Source organism: Eucalyptus grandis, chromosome 1 (assembly GCF_016545825.1).
Source record: "Eucalyptus grandis isolate ANBG69807.140 chromosome 1, ASM1654582v1, whole genome shotgun sequence".
Lineage (NCBI taxonomy): Eukaryota > Viridiplantae > Streptophyta > Magnoliopsida > Myrtales > Myrtaceae > Eucalyptus > Eucalyptus grandis.
Window position 1 is genome coordinate 607,382 of NC_052612.1, and position 22,356 is coordinate 629,737.

The 22,356-nt window shown below is 40.7% G+C and overlaps 1 protein-coding gene across 1 annotated transcript; it reads left to right on the plus strand.

Annotated features, from left to right (window-relative positions):
- The first annotated feature begins 275 nt into the window (after nt 1-275).
- LOC104451524 (2-isopropylmalate synthase B-like) lies at nt 276-14,672 on the plus strand. Its single transcript, XM_039310891.1, has 8 exons — nt 276-1,041; nt 9,075-9,088; nt 9,170-9,250; nt 10,448-10,534; nt 12,269-12,490; nt 12,888-13,033; nt 13,120-13,188; nt 14,567-14,672. Exons 1-8 carry the CDS (start codon nt 276-278, stop codon nt 14,670-14,672), a joined length of 1,491 nt encoding a protein of 496 aa, XP_039166825.1.
- The last annotated feature ends 7,684 nt before the right edge of the window (nt 14,673-22,356 follow it).

Here is a 22,356-nt window from a genome sequence, read left to right on the forward strand (position 1 = left end):
TCGAAACCCTTTCTTCTTCTTCTTCTTCTTCTTCTTCTTCTTCTTCTTCTTCTTCTTCTTCTTCTTCTTCTCCTTCTTCTCCTTCTTCTCCTTCTTCTCCTTCTTCACTCCATCCAAACCATTTCTTCTTCTTCTTCTTCTTCTTCTTCTTCTTCTTCTCCTTCTCCTTCTCCTTCTTCTTCTTCTTCACTCCATCCAAACCCTTTCTCCTTCTTCTTCTTCTTCTTCTTCTTCTTCTTCTTCTTCTTCTTCGTCTCCTCCTCCTCCCCATGGCCATGGCTGCCCCTTTCATCAACCCTAGTTTCTCCTCCTCCTCCTCCTCCTCCTCTTCCTTCTCCTCCGCCATTGCTACCGCCACCGCCACTGCTCCCAAGCTCCACCCCAGCTCCTCCTCCTCTCGTCAAACCCCGAAGTGTCCCACCACCGTCTTCTTCCCCTGCATCACCTCACGTCCTCCCCCCCAATGGGCCTCCGCCATGATTAGATGCTCCGCTGCTCCTCCTCCTCCTCCTCCTCCTCCCCCACTGGAGGGCCCCACCACTGCTCCTCCTCCCCACCCTAAGTACATACCCAACCGCATCCCCGACCCCAACTACATCCGCATCTTTGACACCACCCTCCGCGATGGTGAGCAATCCCCTGGTGCCGCCATGACCTCCAAGGATAAGCTCAACATTGCCCGCCAGCTCACCAAGCTCAGCGTCGACATCATCGCGGCCGGGTTCCCTGTCGCCTCCTCGGACGACTTCATTGTTGTCAAGGCCATCGCCCTTGAGGTCGGCAACGCCGTTGACCCCCACGGCTACGTCCCCGTCATCTGCGACCTCTCCCGATGCAACGAGAAGGACATCCGAGCCGCTTGGGATGCCGTCCGCTTCGCCAGGCGACCCAAGATCCACACGTTCATCGCCACCAGTGGGATCCACATGCAGTACAAGCTGAAGAAAAGCAAGCAAGAGGTGATCGACATTGCTAGGAGGATGGTGGCCTTCACCTGGAGCTTGGGCTGCGACGATGTCGAGTTCAGCCCCGAGGATGCTGGCAAGTTGTTTATAAAATTCCTGTCTTTGCGTGGCCTTTATGATCTGATTTGCTTCTTGGTAGCAGTCGAGTTTGTTAATCATCTAATTTGTCGCTCTCTAGTTAAGGCGTATTTGGCAACGATTATGTTCCGAGGAACAATTTTTTTTATCAAAAATAGTTTTTTTTTCTGCTCCCGGGAACAATTTCTGAGTATAAGAACACGTTTGGTAACTGCAAAAAATTTCTATTCTCGGGATAGAAACGTGTTTAGTAAAATTATATAATTTTGTTGTTTCTTTTAATTTTTTAATATTTTTATTATATTTTTCCTTTTTTCTTCTTTCTTTTTTCTTTTTTTTTTTTCCTTATTCCTCCTTTGTGGCTAGTCGTCAGCCACGACGATGGTTGGCGACCGGCTGGGCGAGGTCCAGCGAGCCCATTGGAGCCTCGCTAGGCCACTGCAAGGCTCAGCCTCACCAGATCTGGGCAAAGCCGAGCCTCGCCGATGGCCTCAGTGGCCAGGAGAGCCTTGCCAAGCCACCGGCGAGGCTCGACCTCGTCCAGGCAGTGCGAGGTTGGCCTCGCCTTGGCCTGGCAAGGCCGAGCCTTGCGCCGGTAGGCAATGCTCTGGCGAGATCGTCGACCATGGCCAAGGCTGGCGACCGACCAAAAGGAAGAAGAAGAAAGAGAATAAAAGAGGAGAAAAAAAGAAGAGAAAAAAAAATTGTTCCTGGAAATAAGAAGTCACTTTTTCTAATTTTTGTTTCTGTTCCAAATATATTCCCGGAACAAAAAATCTATTTTTTTGTTCCCGAGAACAAAAGTATTAATAAACAAGTTTCTATTCTTTTTCCGTTCCCTAGAACAAAAGAACATAAATTTTTGTTTCGAGGAACAAAAACAACTTTTACCAAACATGCCTTAGTAGTTCCAAGTCAATTTGAAGGCCACAGGCAATGGTGCAGTTGGGGCAGGCTATTTCCTTCTTCTATGTGTTATGTATGGATTCTTGCATTCGTGAATGGGGTATAGATAAGTGACTTTTCTACTCCATCTAGAACATAATGACATGGTTTTTTTCATTTGGGAGTAGCGTACTGCTACATGTACTCACGGATAATGTGAGTATCCAGTGAATGTGCAATCGTAACCTACTATAGTAAAGATTACTGATTGTTCAGAGCCCTTCGCCGATCTTATAAGAATCGTTGGTTTTGTTCCCTGTTGTGCTCGTTTTGTACATTTCCCTGAGGATATTTGCAGCTGCATTTCAGTATTTACTATTGTCGGTATCGCTAGCTTTTAGTGACAGGAATACTGCTGCTTGCGCCTCCTATGGTAGATGAATATGATTGATTAATGGGTCGTATGAAGCTTCGGAATGTTACAAATCCTATTTGTTCTTTGATTTTGACTTTTTTAACCCTGATTTCTAACTAGATCGGAGAGAGAGTTTCTCTATGAAATTCTGGGTGAAGTTATCAAGGCAGGTGCCACAACTCTCAACATACCCGACACTGTAGGTATTACTATGCCTGAAGAGTTTGGTAAACTGATAGCAGACATAAAAGTGAATACACCTGGAATAGTGAAGGCTTTATTTAATTTGGGCTTAAAGCCCATCCGCCAAAGTTGGGCCCAGAAAGCCCGGCCCACGGGAATAGGGCCCGTGGAAAGAAGGGGGTATAAAAGGGAGAGAGAGAGAGAGAGAAGACGTTGGTTGAAAATCAGAATTCACGTCGTCTCTCTCCCGCGCGTATTCTCTCTCAAAAGACAAAAGAAAAGACAGTAAGCATACGGCTTGTTCTTCCTCCCTTCAAGGCTTCATCGGATCGAATTGCTCAGTTTCTCTTCCTCCATCAACGTCGGTGTTTAATCGTGGCTAAAAGGCACGCTCGAATCCGTGGTGTGCTTTAGGATCGGTGATGCGTGTTCGTTTTCCCGGGCTTCGTCTTCCGCATTGATTTAGGGGTTCGATTCGGTGTCGAATCCGGTTTTCGGGGATCAGTAATTCCCAACATTGGTATCAGAGCCCTAGTTCACGTTTTTCCCGATCAATTTGATGTTTTTGTTTGAAATTTCGCGAAGAAACTCTCGGCCGTACGGATTGGGACAAAAATCCCGACACCCGAGCGTTCTTCGGCCTTTTTTGAGTTTTCGTATGTCGAAACTGTTTTCGATTGCATAGGAAGAAGCGCGACGCCGAGACGAGTCCGGCGATGTGTCGACCGCCGCCGGGCGCCGCCGCACGCGCCTACACGCGCGGCCGGAAGGCGCTGCGCGTGGGAGCGACGCGCCGGAAGCGCTCGATCGCGGGCGCGTGCGGCACACGCCCGGTCGGCGCTCGCGCGTGCTGCCGCCGCCGGCGAACCGAACCGGCGCGCCGGTCCGCGGACGCCGCGCGTGCGCGTCATCATGACGTCACCCAACGGTCGGTAACGGCCGGGGTGACGTCATCGATGACGTCAGCGATGACGTCGGTTGGCCGGGCGGCGACCCGACCAGCCGGGCGATGGCACGCGCGTGGCACGTGCCCCGACGTCGCGTGGCGTCATCAGCGCACGCGCGTGGCACGTGCGAAGCGGTCCGCCCGTGCGGTCCGACCCGTCTGTCCGGTCCGACCGGTCCGTCGGGTCCGACCGGTCCGACGACCGACGAGCGTTGACCGGTGACGACCGTTGACCGTTGACTTTGACCGTTGACCCGAAAAAAAAAAAAAAAAAAAAAAAAAAAAAGAGAGAGAGGAAAAGAATGTGTTTCTTTTTCAATTAAGTCTATGTGGATTATATGTAATCCCTTATTTGTTCTGCATTTGTTGCAGGAACAATGCCTCCCGAGGTTGCGCACACCTATTCGCGCAGTGGACCGATGAACAAAAGGAAAGGTTTGTCTAAGTTGATAGGCCGAGCGGATCGATCATCGATGGGAGAGGGGTGACTTAATTGATCATGTCCTTGAAGTCAATAGGAAAATTCAACAGGTCATATGGAATGGTCGTCCTATGTCTCGGCCCGAGAGATGGTGCGATTTTTCATAACCACTCTTCCACCGAATGGCAAGATGTGTTGAATCGCATATGGGATGTCAACGGAGCTGCTTCCTATAAGAAAATTGTGATGGATTTTGTAAATGAATATTATTGTATTATGACAAGGGAAAAGATCAAGAAATTAAACAAAAGAGGATCTTTCCCAGTTCGTGTGCTGACTCGGTGTTAGTTGTATTTACTTTTTTTTTGTTTTTTGTTTTGTTTTTTGTTAAATGTGTTTGTGGACATATTATGTACTGTTTGACTACCGATAGTTGTTGATGTAGCAACCAATGTATTGATTGTATTATAAGATGAAAGCATTGTTGTGTTATTTGATATCTATTATCTATTGCTTTCGTAAATTTGGTTCTTTGTGGGTAAGTAGTTGTGGGTAGTTTTTTAGAAGTTTGTGTAGCTTCTTAGAATTGATTTTGCATAAGACAATTATATTGATGATAGTTTTAAGTTAGGATTTTGGAGGATGATTGGAAACGTAGTGACCTTTTGATTCTGAAGCCTTACTTAAAATTATTTATTAATATGATGGGTCTATGCAAATAGGGATGCATAAATGATAGGCATTAATAATTCGTGCATATTTGTCTGCGATTTGTTCGGATCAATGGCTTCACCACAAAGAGCATAGTTGCCGAGCTGAACAAAGGTGAAAAGCTCAATGGAGACAACTATGAAATTTGGCAAATGAAAATCCTAAAGTATGTCTTTGGAAGAGCAAGAAGCACTTGAGGCTCTTGTCATGACCATGGTAGAACCCGAAGAGGGAACTACCGCACAAAGACAAAAGAAACAAAGAAGCTTTTTCTGCATGGAAAAGAATGAACTCTCTAGCTCGCATCACGTTGCTGAGCAGCATGGAAAATGACGTCATGCGAGAGTTTCGGCGTTTTGACAATGCTAAGGAAATGTGGGAAGCATTGCGGCTAGATTTGGTCATACTTCGGTGACTAGATTGAGGCGGCTTACTATCGGGTTTGACTCTTATAAGAAGCCTCATGGTCAGACCATGAAGCAACATCTTAGAAAGATGTCAAACATGATAAGCGAGCGAGAGATGCTGGCCATGTCCTCACGAGATGAGCAGCAAGTGCAAGCAGTGATTCGTTCCTTGCCTCAGAGTTGGGAGCATATGAAGGTGCACCTGACTCATAATGAAAATATCAAAACCCTTGAGGATGCAATGCGTCATCTTGAGCTGGAAGAGGACCGCTTGTTGGCGGCTAAGCCGGATGCTGAACTTTATTATGCTGGTTCTAGCTCAAATGGAGCTTCGAGCTCCAAACGCAAGCGCCCTAACGGGTTTGATAAAAGGAAAGGCAAGGAAGAAGCGGGTCCTTCGGGGAAGAAACCCAAGTTTAACCAACATGAAAGAGGGAAGCGCCCCCGCATGAAAAAGCTTGCAAGGGTGAAATGCTACAACCTTGTGACAAGAAGGGTCACTATGCTCGCGACTGTCGTGAGCCAAAGAAGGTATGCACCCCTTGTACTTTTCAGAACTTTACTTATGTGTCGAGTTCTGTGTTCCTAACTGAGTCTAATCCTTTGTGGACTGTGGATTCAGGAGCGACAGACCATGTAGCGAAGGATAGAGGATCCTTCGTGGAATTCCGGCGAGTACCAACCGGAACTAAGTGGATCTATGTGGGAAACAACTCGAGCTGAAGTGAAAGGAATTGGCACATGCCAACTGAATATGCGTGGTGGACGCACCTTGTTTCTTCATGATGTATTGTATGCTTCGGAGATTCGTCGGAATTTAGTGTCTGTATTAATGTTGGTTAAATTAGGTTTTAATATGAACTTCTGTAGTAGAGGTGTGAATTTGTTTTTGGAGACAAATTACTATGGTTGTGGCTATTTTCTGGATGGTTTTATTGTATTAGATATTGATTATGTTAATGCTAATGTTTGTTATTCCCTTATCACATCTTCTAATACCTATGATAATGATGTGAATGTGTGGCATGCTAGACTTGGTCACATTGGCCAACAACGTATGAATAGACTAGCCAAAGAGGGCTTGTTGGGTAACATTGAAAAAGTCGATTTACCCATATGTAAGCATTGCCTAGAAGGGAAAACGACAAGGAAACCATTTGGAAAGGGAAAAAGAGCTGAATTTCCTCTGCATTTAATCCATACTGATATCTGTGGTCCAATGAATGTGAGAGGAAGGCACGGGGCTGTTTATTTCATCACCTTTATTGATGATTATACTCGATTTGGATATGTCTATTTGATTTCTCATAAATCTGAAGCGATAAGTTGTTTCAAAAGGTTCATGAACCTGGTGGAAAATCAATTAGACAGGAAAATAAAAGCATTGAGATCCGATCGAGGTCGAGAATATTTATCTGATGAGTTCAGAAAATTATGTGATGAAAAAGGAATAGAAAGACAATTATCTATTCCATACACTCCTCAACAAAATGGTGTTGCAGAGAGAAGAAACAGAACCCTACTGGAAATGGTTAGGTCTATGATGGTGCATGCTAACTTACCTATCACTTTTTGGAGTGATGCGTTGTTAACTGCTGCCTATATACTTAACCGAGTGCCTTCCAAATCAGTTACTTCCACTCCATATGAGTTATGGACAGGTAGAAAACCGGACTTAAGTTTTCTTAAGCCATGGGGTTGTGCCGCCTATACACATGAATCCTCTCACAAATTTGGGAAATTGGGTCCCAGAGGAAAGAAGAGTATTTTCATAAGATACTCTGAACACTCGAAAGGATATGTGTTCATAGGTGAGCAAGAAAGTGGAAGTATAACTGAGTTTGAATCACGAGATGTCACATTCTTAGAGGATGAATTTCCTAAGAAGGGCGAAATAGGGGAAGATTGTTCCCTATTTGAAACCTTGGATCAGGATAATGACCTTAGTGGACTTCGTCCAAGTGGGAGTAATATGAGAAGTGATGAATTGAATTCAACTCATTCTCAATTGCAACCACTTGATGAGACGACATCATTACCCAATCCAAGTGGGAGCATAATGGGAAATGATGTGCAAAGTGTACAATCTCCCATTAGGCGAACAAGTCGCCAAAGTATTCCCCGTCGACGTTTTGGCATTGAAGGGGAAATTTTTATGGTTGCTCCACAATATGAGGATGAGCCAAGAAATATTAATGAGGCTCTGAATTGCCCTAGTAAGGAAAAATGGATCAATGCAATGGAAGAGGAAATGGAGTCAATGAAATCAAACCAAGTCTGGGATATGGTTGCGCGAAAGGATGTGAACTTACAGTACATATCTACGCATAGAATGGTAGCAGATCCTATGACAAAGCCAATACCTAGAGATGTGTTTTGTGGTCATGTAAAATCTCTAGGATTGCGTAGAGTCTGATGTACTGAATTGTAATTTCCCTGAGTTGTTCACATTTATGAAATTTTGTTTTTCATTGATTAATGCCTATGAATCTTTGTATGATCTTTATGCATCTTAATGCTCGGTGCATTATTTTAAGTTGAGAAGTATGTCGACGGATAGAAGATTAGCCCACTCACACGGGTAATCGCCTCTGTTTACTATGTGAAAAATAGAGATGAGACTGATTTTAAGCTTATTATCTAGGTGATAATCGAGAGCTCAAGCTTAAGATACGTATGTCGCCTTAACTAAGTGTTAAGATGAGGACATAATACTTGTGATGTCCAAAAGTAAAATACCCCACATATTTTACTTTATCTGTCTAAGATGCCAGATGTGAGTTCTGATGAATTTTGTGAATGAGTAGATACGTGAACTCGAGTTAGACATTGGGTATGTCTGAACTATCATATGTACGGTATTGAAAATATAGACATACGCTCCATGGGAAAGGAGTTAATACCGTAATACGTATTTCATACTACGTATGCATAAGACGACCAATAAGAGTGGCAAAAAGTTTGATCTCAACTTTTATGACGTGTGAGACTCTTGAGGAAATGAGTTCCTCAATTCTAGGTCCCCTCAGGACTCTTACTTATTCTCAAGGTTTCTATTTAGTGTTTGCTATCTTAGGATGTTGCCAATGGTCATGAGTTTGATTCGATCTAATGGGGCATTTCTAGAAAAGCAAGCTGGACTGAAATTGAGAGTTTGAAGGAAAGAGGAAGATCGATTTTGGAGAATCACATTATAGTTTTGTATTCACCTTTGGTCGACCAATTATAACTGTCTTTGTGATAATTATAATTGTGAATACAATATATATCATTGTTTAAAAGAGATTAAGAGAGATATAAATGTGATTGATCGATCTAGGGTACTGCATACTAAATCTACTCGGAGTGTGACGCCCATTATGAGCTGCTATATATTCCTAACAGATGTATAGTAAACGAGCTCTCAAAGTATGCTGGTCGCACGGATTATTCACCAGTATGAATGTTGAAGAGAGGTAAAGAGAATCCTGTTTGGCCCACCATGTTAAGAGAGAGTCTATGATGGATTATTCTCTGATGGGCCTGAGTAGGGCCTGTCCGCCCATGTTGGTTTTGGACCACCATGTGCGAGTGGGAGATGAAGGCTTTATTTGATTTGGGCTTAAGGCCCATCCGCCAAAGTTGGGCCCAGAAAGCCCGGCCCACGGAATAGGGCCCGTGGAAAGAAGGGGGTATAAAAGGGGAGAGAGAGAGAGAGAAGACGTTGGTTGAAAATCAGAATTCACGTCGTCTCTCTCCCCGCGTATTCTCTCTCAAAAGACAAAAGAAAAGACAGTAAGCATACGGCTTGTTCTTCCTCCCTTCAAGGCTTCATCGGATCGAATTGCTCAGTTTCTCTTCCTCCATCAACGTCGGTGTTTAATCTGTGGCTAAAAGGCACGCTCGAATCCGTGGTGTGCTTTAGGATCGGTGATGCGTGTTCGTTTTCCCGGGCTTCGTCTTCCGCATTGATTTAGGGGTTCGATTCGGTGTCGAATCCGGTTTTCGGGGATCAGTAATTCCCAACAAATAGAAAATGTTATCATTTCCACACACTGCCACAATGATCTTGGTCTTTCGACAGCCAACACCATAGCGGTATGTGGAAATTTTCCCTCCCTAGTTTAATGAAAAATTTTTAGTGAGCATTAACTTATATATTAAGACCTCTGAATTCAGGGTGCATGTGCTGGGGCAAGACAAGTGGAAGTGACAATTAATGGCATTGGTGAAAGAGCTGGAAATGCTTCTTTGGAAGAGGTGACTGTCCGCTCTGGCATGTATATAAGGCATGGATATTTGATTTTCAGTGAGTAGTTGTGTATATGAGGTGAATGGATCTGTAGGAAGGTAGGATGGTCGTAATCAGGCGGATTTTCTTTGGATTGGTGATTCTAATGGAAATGACACCATGAACGACGAATCTATTTTTGTTATCAACCCGAAATTATTTGATATAATCAGTTTATAAACGAGGACTGTAATAATGTTTCCAGTTATTTTATGATGTTTCATTAATAGAAGAACTAACAGGCGCTTTTTAATTTTCAGCATCAATGAAATTATCACAAGTTCTGCTTTTTGATAAGCAATATTTATAGAGAAAAGGAGCTGGGTATTGTATCAGTACATTTGAAGTATGCTGGCAAGGATACCTAGAAAACAAAAGGGGAAAACAATGGAAGATGTACAAGCTTGTGTGCTGTTAATTCTATCTTTCTTGTTCCTTTCTCTTTCTTAAGTTTTTGCGATTCTGAATGGTTCATGTCATTTCGACTATACTTTTCTCTTAGCATGCATCTTTCACTATTGAATGGGAACTGAATCATGCTGGAATATGTAAAGTTTTAACTCATTCCGCTGCATCGCAGCAAATGATGATCAATTCTTAGACTGTAAGATAAGAAAAGCTTGTTTGATGTGATCTGGACACATAGAAGCAATGTTCAGAAGCTCTACCAAGAGACTGAGCTCAATGATTGGATTTAGGGTAAGCCATATGGACGACCTTAACCTACAAAGGCGTGGTTAGATCTGTAAAGATAAGATTTGAGCATTTGTATCATAGTGAGGACCTACACTAGCTAGAGAGAACCAGCATAATAAGTTCTATGCATGTCATTGGTGCTTGTACTTATGATTATTTAGTGTCAATGTCTTCCTGTTTGTTTCCTTTTGCTGTTTGGTTGAAGATTGTTTGGAGTCCTTTTCTGTTCTTGTTTTGCTAATCTTCCTTACCTTTTGTCTTTTCTTATAATAATAATAATAATAAATAAATAAATAACTTATAGGTGGTAATGGCCTTAAAATGCAAAGGGGGAGCATCTTGGGAGGTCTTTACACTGGAATCAATACTCGTCATATTATCATGACTAGCAAAATGGTATATAATTTTGACTTAATACATTTCTTACCTTAATCAACTGTACTTCTGATATCTGTTCAACAATTTTATAGGTAGAAGGGTACTCGGGCTTGTATGTACAACCTCATAAAGCTATTGTTGGAGCTAATGCCTTTGCTCATGAAAGTGGCATCCATCAGGTCAGTGGCTATGAACTTTGAGTTTGTGGCTTCTTTTTCACCTATTTGCTTACTTTTCTTGAATAATTTCTTTAGTAATTTCTCTAGCAATTCATTTTAGATGCCTGGCTATTAATGCTCGTGGTGGGATAAATCTCCTTAGTGGTTACTTATTATATGGTGCAAAAACTTTTGCCATCATTTTAATTGCAGTCCCTGCCGAAACTATGGAGCCTAAACTAATATCTTATGGTCTTCTAACGTTGCCCAGTCAAATTTTCTTTTATTCTATTGCCTAGTTTACCATTGGATGCGGAGTTTAACCATGACATTTTTACCTCAAGACATTGATTCTACAAGTAGTAGATACTATTCTTTTGACTTTTGTTCTCTGTTCCAGATGATGTTTTCTTTAGCCGCTAAACTTGAAGGAGCTGATTTAAGCTTTGGTAACATTTTTAGGGGATCTAAGACTGACGTTTGGTGGTTGTTGATGTGATTGTGAATGGTGGATATGCTTGGAGGCGCAGCGCACAATCTAAACATATATAATAGATAGCGGAGGATTCGTCAATCTTGGAAGGAATAGAACAGGAATACCAGGGCCATGAGGCTGTAAATGGTCCAATCAGAATTAGATGTTTTGTAGATTGACCCAAATATTTGCATAATGAACACCACTTTTTAAGAGATTAATTGAGCCATGGTAAGAATCTTAAGAGACTGTAACCTCTTTAGATCTTTCAAGAGCCAAACAGGTCTTCAGTTTTCTTCCTATTCCTATTTGAAAACATTGAGAATATCATTTTGTTTGTCTCCTAGTTTGAAGAACGCTCTTTTTAACTTTCAGAAGGCTTTAAAGCAAGGAAAATTGCCAAATGTGTCCAATTTCTGGGTCGCTGCTGAAAATATAAGTACAAAACTTAAATATCTCAAGTAATCCCATTAATTTCTTGGGATTTTAGTTCGTGTTTTGATTTCTCATTCCAATTGACAACTGAATATATTTGAGAAAAAATTGATGACAATTATGATATTAAGTCCAACAGTTTTTTTTCTCTCTATAGGACGGAATGCTGAAACATACAGGTACATATGAAATTATATCTCCTGACGATATTGGACATGAGCGAACTAATGAAGTAGGTATTGTCCTTGGAAAATTGAGGTGAGGTCTTCTTGTGGTGATTGTGTCAGTTCCTTTGTAAAGTGTGGGTAATTTTGTGGGTACATGTGCATAGATATAATACGCACATCATTGGTAGCATGAATACCAAGTCAAAATGAACTTAGAGACCATCCCCCACCTTATACAAATGGCAGAACTCTTGAATCTGTGGAGACGTTTAAGCAGCAATTGAACAGTGGACATTGACAAGAAAGTACTAGCGCACAGAGTTAGACTTGAACGGGCAACATCAACAAGAGAATCAAATGCTCATCTGGCATTCCATTTGAGTAGTTAACACCTAGTTGCAAGCATTTTATAATTGTGGCTGAACATATGTTGAGTAGTAAGACTTGTAAGCTGCAAAAGTGATGCAAAGTTTTCATATGGAAAGACAATAATAAGTTCATCCCCTTTGCGAGTTGTGGCATTGTATGCTTGCTTCTTTTGGCTCTTAGGAAGGCGTGTTATGTGACTGCTTTCTTTGTTACGCTATGTGCCAGAGAGTTACTAATGCTGACATAAGAGCCCTCGTATCTGATGAAGTTTTCTAACCAACGGTTGTATGGAAGCTTCATGATTTACAGGTATATCTGCCTAGTTTTTCCAGCTTATACCGTGGTGATTCCGATGCCAATCCGTCTGGTTTGAAAATCATAGCAAATGCCATGCAGGTTTCGTGTGGAACTCTTGGTCTGTCGACGGCAACTGTGAAACTTATCAGTGCTGATGGGAAAGAGCTTATTGCTTGTGCTGTTGGTACTGGACCTGTGGATTCAGCATACAAGGCTGTTGACCTAATTGTTAAGGTTTGAATTTTCGATTTTGTCCTATTACACTCATATTGTATTAAGAAGTCAGTTTAAAGAATACCTCTACCGAATGTTATTTTACTTTTGTAGTATCATTGTCTTAGAAGTAGGATATTTGTAGTGTTAATTTAATAAGGAATGAATAGGGAGAACACATTTGAATTTTGCCATCGTAACCAGGTATGGAAAGCTGCTTCCGGTAACTACTGAAAAGATATTTTTCATCTAGATACTTTCAAATTTGGGGTATAGTACAATCATTAGTTTATTATCAAATTAACATTGCAAAAGATTATAAGTACCAAATAAAGTTGACGGTATTGGAATTAATTTTGTTGAGGGTTGACTTTCAGTTTCAGAACTGACAGATGTGCTCCTGCATTATGCTGAACAGGTACCTGCAACGCTTCTCGAGTACTCCATGACCGCTTTCACAGAGGACATTGACGCAATAGCCACAACCCAAGTTTTGATCCGTGACAAAAACAATCACATGTCTACACTTGCTTTAACTGGGGAGACTATACACCAAACCTTCAGGTACAGGAGTGTTTAATATGTTTACAAACCATGTTGTTTTACTTCACGTAAACTTCGAGTTATTGCACTTATTGTTTGAATGCCAGTGGTACTGGGTCGAGCATGGATATTGCAGTTTCAAGTGTGAGGGCCTATATTGGAGCATTGAACAAGATGTTGGTTTCATGGAGCTGACTCCCTCAATGTGATGACAACATGAAGAGTCCTCGAGTGTTTTCCACACATTCCTGGGGAAATGTCTTCAGAAATCTATTTATCAAGGATTAACATTTTCAACCACTTCGCTCCCCCTAAAAGCAATGAAGAAGAATCATTCCGGTATTGGTGAGGTAACCTGAAATTCTTGAGCTTGTGTCTGAGGAGTGTCTTAGTTGTGTATTATAGACCAGACAGATGGTGTCTCCAATTAGTGAGCTGTTTAGATGTGCCAATACATCTTAGTTTCCTGGTTTCCCTTCTCTGAAGGATTGGATTTTTAACTTGTTTTTGAAGCTCTCCTAAATTTGTTGCAATTTTTGACGATTAGTGTTGCATTTGTTGCATATAAGAGAACCTATTGATCATTATTAGATGCGCAACTCTAAAGCTACTCTCTAAGGTCTGCCGGCTTCGTTTCCTTCTCCTCCACCATTTCGAAACTCCAAAGCTTTGTCCAACCATCATATAGCAGGAGGTGGGACACAGATCAGGTTGGCTAAGTTTTGGCCATGAAGATAAAGTATTCGCCTATGATTTCTACCATCATTTCTTCAGCATTACGATTCTCGTAACGTGTGCTGTTAAGAAACATATTTGAAGATACTCCGCTTTTTATGACTAGTGGAGCTGGAGATGGAACTAATGGGCAATGGCGGGTGCCGTTGAGCACAAATTTCATGAATTCTTCATTGTATATTTATGAAAATTTTAGTGGAGATTTCTTAACCCCATCCCCTCGCGTCTAGATTTCATAAAATTTACTGAGATGCAAGTGACTCCGGCTTGAATCCGTGGCAATTCTTGGCTTTTGATTTCTGACTGATAATAAAAAAAGTTGTGGTTTGGGACCGGATTCATAATGCTTTCGTGCAAGAAAAGAAGCCTCCGTAATGAATGGCATGGACATTAGTACATGTTGATGGTCATGATATTCAGTGGGATCAGAGTTGATGAAGCCTTTGGGTGTTGCTTTCAACCTGGACATTGCGGTTCCTTAATGACTTTTGCGACTTTGAACCTAACCATCCTTTTGAAATTGAAAGCATGGTGATGTTATCGGTTGCCTCTCCTCTTTTAAAGTCAAAGCTCAATAGAAAAAGAGAAGATGCGTGAGCGACGAGAGTGGTGGTTGTAGTCTTGTAGAGCGCTCCATCAATGCATATGTACTCATTTACAATTACAGATTGACGCGTTGATGCAGAATAAGAAAAATAAAAATTTCGTTCAAGACGACAGCATCGGCTGGTTGGCGTCACTGGCCGGTTGGTTAGGTCAGGCCATGTTCAAGCCCCCGATGTAGTTTTTCGGCCTCTTTCTTTGTTTTTTCTTTTGCAGTTTGAACTGGAAGTCCATGATCGTCGTAATCTTGAGCTCGCCATCAAGGTTCTTGGTTGGGTTGGCAGCTAGATCCATGGATGAGCTGGCTCAAAGCCATGGATGAGCAAGGCTTGCAGCCATGGGGGAGGACAGATCTGGAGGACCAATCTGGATGAGCAACTCAGGAGCGATGATGGAAAGTGTGGAGGTGGTTCGACGAGATGGTGCTGTCCAAGTTGAAGGGCTGGTGATCTTAAAGCTTATAAAGAGCTCAATGGCCAACCAAATTTGGCCGAGCAATATTGACGATAGCCGTGGACAAGTGAGGCTCACTCGTAAGTCTTGCTTGCGCATGGCAAGGGAAGAATAAATTTTTATTTAATATCGCATCAGCAAACACACGTCGATCATGAGTGGATGTGAGTAAATAATACTCGCCACATTAATTACTGAGGTAGCGATTTACAATAATTGAATGTTTCCTTGCAATAAACGATCCTAAATTGGCCAATGTAAGTTGCTGCACATATCCATACATAATTTATATTTTGTAGATAGTTTTTTGCCCAAAATTAGAAATTTCCAACATGCTATATATATAGAGAGAATAAGAAGCAGAAGCATAAGTGCTCATCTCGTCTTCCTCCTCCTCTTCTTCCTCCTCCCTTACCTGTCACTTTCTCATTGCAGACTCTCTCTCTTCGACTTTTGAAATCTCTCCGATTCGCATGCATTTTGCCCCCGATTCGGTTCTCATCCTCCCACCCCATTCTTCGATCTCTTTTTCTTCCCCACCCCTCCTTCCATTTATCTAGAGGTGTCAAAATGGGTCATTGACCTATTTTTGAACTCATATTTTATTTACATGATCGTATATGGGTAAAAGGCTTTTAAAAACCCAACTAAAAATGGGTCAAAAAAGTGAGTTTGATTTAAATGGGTTGAAAATGGATCAGAACTTGTAATCCATTTTCAACCGATTTAAAATATGAAGTGGGTTAGAACTTTAGAACTCATTTCTAAATTTCTAAAATAAAGTTCTAACCCAAGCCCCACACAATCTTTCCTTGTTTACCCTTTTTTTTTTTTTATAAAAAAATCGAAATTATAATTATTTTCATATTTCAATTTTATTTTATTTTATTTTTTCTTTCTTTTTCCTCATTCCTTAGCCGGTGGCCAGCACGGCAACGGCCGACGACAGGCCAAGTGAGCCTCAAGCCTCACCGAATCTGGCGAGACTCGAGCTCGTCGATGTCGGGTGACGTCTCGGCCATGCCAAATTAGTGAAATCGAGCCTCACTAGCGAGACTCGAGCACGCCGGTGTCGGGCGAGGCCAAGGCCCCACCAGCGTCGAGGCAAGGCTCGAGCCTCGAGCTCAAGCTCACCCGTGGCCAATCGGCGATCGTCGTTATGGCCAGCAGCCAATCGAAGAAGAAGAAAAAAGAAAAGAAAAAAAGAAAATAATAATAATAAATTATATTTTAAATAATAAAAAATTATATTTTTAAAAAATAAAAATGATTAAAATTAGATTAAAAAATATTTTAAAAGTTATAAAAAATTTCCATTAAATTTGTATTGCATAAAGGTGTTTTACCAATATTTTTTTTTTTTTTTTTTATAAAAAAGATCATAAAAATGAACTTTCTTAAGTTTAGTTAAAGATTTTTTATATTACAATTTTCTGTTACTCAATAGTATGTTCACTTCAATGTGCATGGTCTAATTCTTTATAAATATTTCGATATATAGGTTTTTTTAACTTTTTTTTATTTTATTTACTATTTTTAATTTAATTTGAAGTTTTAATCCAATTAGCATATAGTAGGTGTGGGTTTTCCTATAATATTAATAGGTTTTATTAATATGGGTCGGGTCAAGTATAGATCACTAAATTTACACTACATAAATATGGGTCAAAACGAGTTAAATGGGTCAAATATAAGTTGACCCATTTTTGACCCGACTCAAACCCGACTCGACCCACCCATTTGACAGGTCTACATTTCTCTTCTCCAATCAATCCACATCCCGTCGCGTCACGTCTGATCGTGTGTGTCTTCTTCCATGGAACGCTAACGCGAACCCCATTGCCGAGGTTTAGTCATGAGTCTCTCTCTATTCTTGCGTTGGTTCCCACATGGTCCGCATCGTCCTGTATTTGTCATTCGACGTATTTACGATGAATTCAGGGGATTTTCTTTCTTCTTTCTTTTTTCTGAATAATCTTAGTAACATATGCTTTTGAGCTAGACTTCTGAATAATCTTCTTCTTGGTGATTTGTATAGGATCTTTTGCAATCCCCGCAACGTAAAGAGCACGAACTGAAATGAGTTCCAATTCTGTTCCTCTATTTCTACTTGTTATGGTATGCTCATCCCCTTGAATTGCCCACTCGGGGGGTTGGTTCTCCTCGTCCACGATGACGGCTCAACAACCCCTGGGGGCCAGTTAGTCTAGAATGCTAGAAGGTAATTGGCCGTCAAGCCTAGAAGAGGGCTCTAAGTTCGCCAAACCCCAGGCGCAACCACACGAAGGTCACGTGAACTGGGAAAGCCTAGTAATGAACAAATCTGAAGCGACAATGGCAACCATTGCCGAGGGTCGACAGGTGAGCAGCGACAGGTGTCCGGAGGTGACCAAGCAATCAGAGTCCTTATTTGCAATGGTTAATATCACCTAAAAAAAAAATCTAAATTGTCACAATAATAATAAATTTATCCCAAATTAATTTTCGAGTCATAAAAAACCTTGATATACCTATGATTATTTTTCTTTTGTTAACCCACCTTAAATTTTAAAGTTAGATGATATATGGCGTTAACTCAATTGATACGACAAATCCACATGGGAATTCGTATCAGTTTAAATTTATAGAATAGAAATAAGGAAACGTCGGTGAGGGCAAGAAAATGTCTCTTTGGAAGCAGGCCGAAAGCCTAAGACCTGCCCCTCCTTTTCACCAAACTCCATGTCACTCCTATCAGAAATCAAAGCAAACGCAGCCCTTTAAACTCTTTTTAGCCTCATTTATTGGCACGCGCTCATATCCGTACATTTCTATTTTTCATATCAGTTTGGTTGGGGCCAATTGGAGCGCCTGTAAGTAGGGGAGATTATCTCAGATATATTTGTGCCACGTGCATGTTTTTTTTACGTCAATGCCACGTGCATGTTTTGCTTTTAGTTATTTGCCAATGTTCATTCCACATCACGTAAAGTCTTCTGTCCTCCTTCACCAAAAACATCCCTTTTTTCGTCTCCTAAAATTTTCTTGCAACGGAAACGGGTAAGGTAATTTGATTTTTTTCAAGTGAAATTGTACATATGAGGTAAGGAAGAACGATTTCAAATTCCATATAGACTTCACCTAATATCTGGAACCTACCAATTGAAATAGGTTTCCTTTTTTTCGGAACTTGAAACCTAACATTCATATCCTATAACCTCGAATCTATCATATCATAAGTTTTATGGTCGATTTCAAGATCTACTTGATATTGCTAGTATGAGTACCTAGAGGGGGGTGAATAGGTATATAAAAGATTTTTCTTCAACAATCGCACAATACTAGACAGTTGATGGATTTTAGACAAACGATAATCAAAGTAAGGCGAGAGAAGAGAAAATTGAACACGCGGTTTATAGTGGTTCGGCTTATATCAAGCCTACGTCCACTCTTCTTCATTGACAGCCTATTGGCTGGATTCCACTATGAACAAAAGAGAAGTTACAGCACAGCTTTGCCTTGATTCCACAGTGTAGATGTTCTACCACACCTCCTCAAGATTTCTCACAAATATAGACTCTCTTTTGTATACAAATATTCGCTCAAAGGAATTGTCTAAACAAAAAGGAGCTTCAGACTTTGGAATTCTTCTATCGCGCACACCTTGAACAACTAAGACCGTCTTCCTTATATACTCCTTTATGCCATCATACCCGTTGGCACTTACCAAAGGAATTCCTCAAATCTACCCGTTGGACGGAATCAATTAGGAAGATTGTTCAAGCTATTAAAGGAACGTGTTGATAGCCCATCAATCATGTTCGCCCATACAATCAGGATCTCGGTTTCCATAAGTAGAACCTTCCAATAATATTTAGACAATCACCGGATCTTCAATTATTGAGTCAATCTTCGATCAATCAAAGGACTCCGTTATGTCTTTTCCAGCCACGAGATCTTCTCCAGTTGATAAGGTTAAATCCTTAATGAAACATCCAGTTTACGGATAACCTTTCTTCAACGGATTAGAGACTGTCAATGAGGATAGACTTTGAGTCTTGAGTTTGGCTGTCCGGAGGTCTTCGGACTTTAAGCGGCAGAGTCCGCAAGCCTTCGACTAGATCGATAGAAACGTTTTGTCAACTTCAAAACACTTCAAGAAGATTTCTCCAACAATCTCCCCCTTTTTGATGGTGACAAAACTTTCCTGCAGATTTGGATAACTTTGACCTACAAAACATTTCTCAAACACATATGCATATCTTATAGAGATAAATGGCTAAAGGAATAACACTAGAATCTGCAACCACAGAAAATAGGTTAGTCTAGTATATGATAAAGCCATCCATAAGATATCAATATTAGTTAATAGAAGCGGTCAAGTCCAAGTCTAGTTCAGTTCTCATCCAGACACAAAACAAAGTCAAACAGAGTTCAAACAACAAAACAATCCAACAAACAGTTAAAAGTTTAATGATTGAAAGTTTGTTCAAATCTTGCATCTCTCCCCCTTTTTGTCATCATTAAAAAGGATGAGATGAAGTCAAGATTGCTTGGGAACGCGGACAAGCTGGAAATCTTCCATAGACTGAACGATGCCTTCCAGCCTTTTAAAGTCTTCCTTTAGTTGTGCAATCTCCTCACTCTTGGCATTGGCCTGATTCTGAACAGAGAGGGCTTGCATCTTATCATTCAATGAACAGGAAGAAGCTTGACCTTCATTCTTCAAGCTTTAAACCTCGCATCCCAAGGCATAAATTTGACCTCGCATCTCCAAGAGAATATCCATGATTCTGTGAAAATCTGCTCCATTATCAGTCTGAGTACTTGCAGACTCTGCTGTTTAAAGTCTGAAGACCTCCGGACAGCCAGACTCAAGACTCAAAGTCTATCCTCATTGACAGTCTCTAATCCGTTGAAGAAAGGTTATCCGAACCTGGATGTTTCGTTAAGGATTTAACCTTATCAACTGGAGAAGATCTCGTGGCTGGAAAAGACATAACGGAGTCCTTTGATTGATCGAAGATTGACTCGATAATTGAAGATCCGGTGATTGTCTAAATATTATTGGAAGGTTCTACTTATGGAAACCGAGATCCTGATTGTATGGGCGAACATGATTGATGGGCTATCAACACGTTCCTTTAATAGCTTGAACAATCTTCCTAATTGATTCCGTCCAACGGGTAGATTTGAGGAATTCTTTTGGTAAGTGCCAACGGGTATGATGGCATAAAGGAGTATATAAGGAAGACGGTCTTAGTTGTTCAAGGTGTGTGCGATAGAAGAATTCCAAAGTCTCGAAGCTCCTTTTGTTTAGACAATTCCTTTGAGCGAATACTTGTATACAAAAGAGAGTCTATATTTGTGAGAAATCTTGAGGAGGTGTGGTAGAACATCTACACTGTGGAATCAAGGCAAAGCTGTGCTGTAACTTCTCTTTTGTTCATAGTGGAATCCAGCCAATAGGCTGTCAGTGAAGAAGAGTGGACGTAGGCTTGATATAAGCCGAACCACTATAAACCGCGTGTTCAATTTTCTCTTCTCTCGTCTTACTTTGATTGTCGTTTGTCTAAAATCCATCAACTGTCTAGTATTGTGCGATTGTTGAAGAAAAATCTTTTATATACCTATTCACCCCCCTCTAGGTACTCATACTAGCAATATCAATTGGTATCAGAGCTTGTGTACTTACTTTATTTGAAGTGTTTTACTTCGTAATAAAAGATCCATGGCTAGTATGCTAGCACCAGGGCTGATGGAAGGGCAAAGCAATACCAGACCACCCTACTTTGATGGAAAGGATTACAACATCTGGAAGAACAAGATGAAAGCTTTCCTACGATCAAAGGATCCTCTCGGAATGGGACGTTGTAGAAAAGGAATTACTCCTACCACCGCATCGAGTCTCGAAAGAGGGAAAGAAACCGATGAGACCAGCGGAATGACTCAGGAAGAGATAATCAAGAGACAAGCACTCGATGCAAAAGCAATTTACTCCTTATATTGTGCTTTGTCACCAACTGAATATAATAGAATATCTTCTTGTGTTACAGCAAAAGAAGTTTGGGACATATTGCATATCACCTATGAAGGAACAGATCGAGTGAAGGAAACAAGAATCAACATTCTTCTCGGTCAATACGAAGCCTTGTAATGAAACCAGGAGAATCTATAACCGACATGTTTAGTCGTTTACGAGATATTGTGAATGGTCTTGAAAATCAAGGTCAACCAATTTCTGATCCCATGAAGGTAAACAAGCTACTCTTTGCGTGGACTCTCCAAGGATTGGAATCACATAAAGACTTCGATAAGAGAGACGCAAAGAATTATGCCACTATCGTCGACGAATTGATTAGAACTCTTGATCTTATGAAGTGGAACGGATCAATGAAGATGAAGATCCAAAAGGTAATAAATCCATTGCATTGAAATCAAATGATGATTCGATGATACAGATTCGAAGATGATATGGACGATGAGGAGCTTGCTCTCATGATAAGAAGATTCAGAAAACTGAATAGAAAAGGAAGAAGGTTCAACTCAAAGAAACAAAGCTTTCAAAGACAGCAGACCAAGTTTGTTGATGATGAGGAACCAAACAAAGATGTAGTCTGCTTTGAATGTAAGAAAAAGGGACACATCAGACCCAACTGTCCTCTTCTGAAGAAGAAGAAAGGAAAAGCTGAAAAATTTCGAAAAGCTCTCAAAGCCGAAACCTAGAGTGATACGAATGTGAAGAAAGTGACAATGAATATGCCAATCTATGTCGATGGCACAATCGGACTCGGACTGGATCGACTCAGACAGTGAATTTGAGGCAAGTAATTTTAAAATTCCTGTCAAAGTTTCTAAATACATTGATGAACTGTGTTTTAGTCTTAAGACTTCTCTCAAAAGAATTTCCGAACTGAAAAAGGAAAACTCAGCTCTAAAACAAAAGGAAAATATTTTAGTAGAAAGAGTTAAAAGTCAAGACTTGATTGTTTCCACTCTTAAAGAAAATGAAGATAATCTTTTAAAAGAAAATGCTTTTTTAAAAACTGACTTATCAAATATTTCAAAGAAATTCTCAATAGGGTCTGAAAAACTTGAAAAAATTCTTTCAGCTCAAAGACCTTACTTCAATAAGTCCGGTCTAGGTATGGCAGTAGAAACAATTCCCTTGATTGATTTTCCTAAAGTAAAAGAAAGAATTAAGAAAAGACTCTCAAGAGAGGCTTACAAAAATCATTTCAAGAAAGTTTTTGTAAAATCTGTAGGTAGAAATGCTCTCAGATGTTCAAAATGCAACAGTCCGGATCACTTTGAAAAAGAGTGTCCTAAGGTTTGGAAACGTTAAGAAAATATGGGCTAATCGCTTATGTTACTAACACCAAAGGACCCAAGAAAGTTTGGGTACCAAAGAAAGCTTGAGACTTTATTTTGAATGTAGGTCACCGTCAAGAAAAAGGTAAAGTGGTATCTTGACAGCGGATGCTCAAGACACATGACAAGAGACTCAAATTGTTTTATAAAGCTTGCTCAAGTAAATGGTGGAAAATTTTCATTTGGAGGAAACAGCAAAGGAA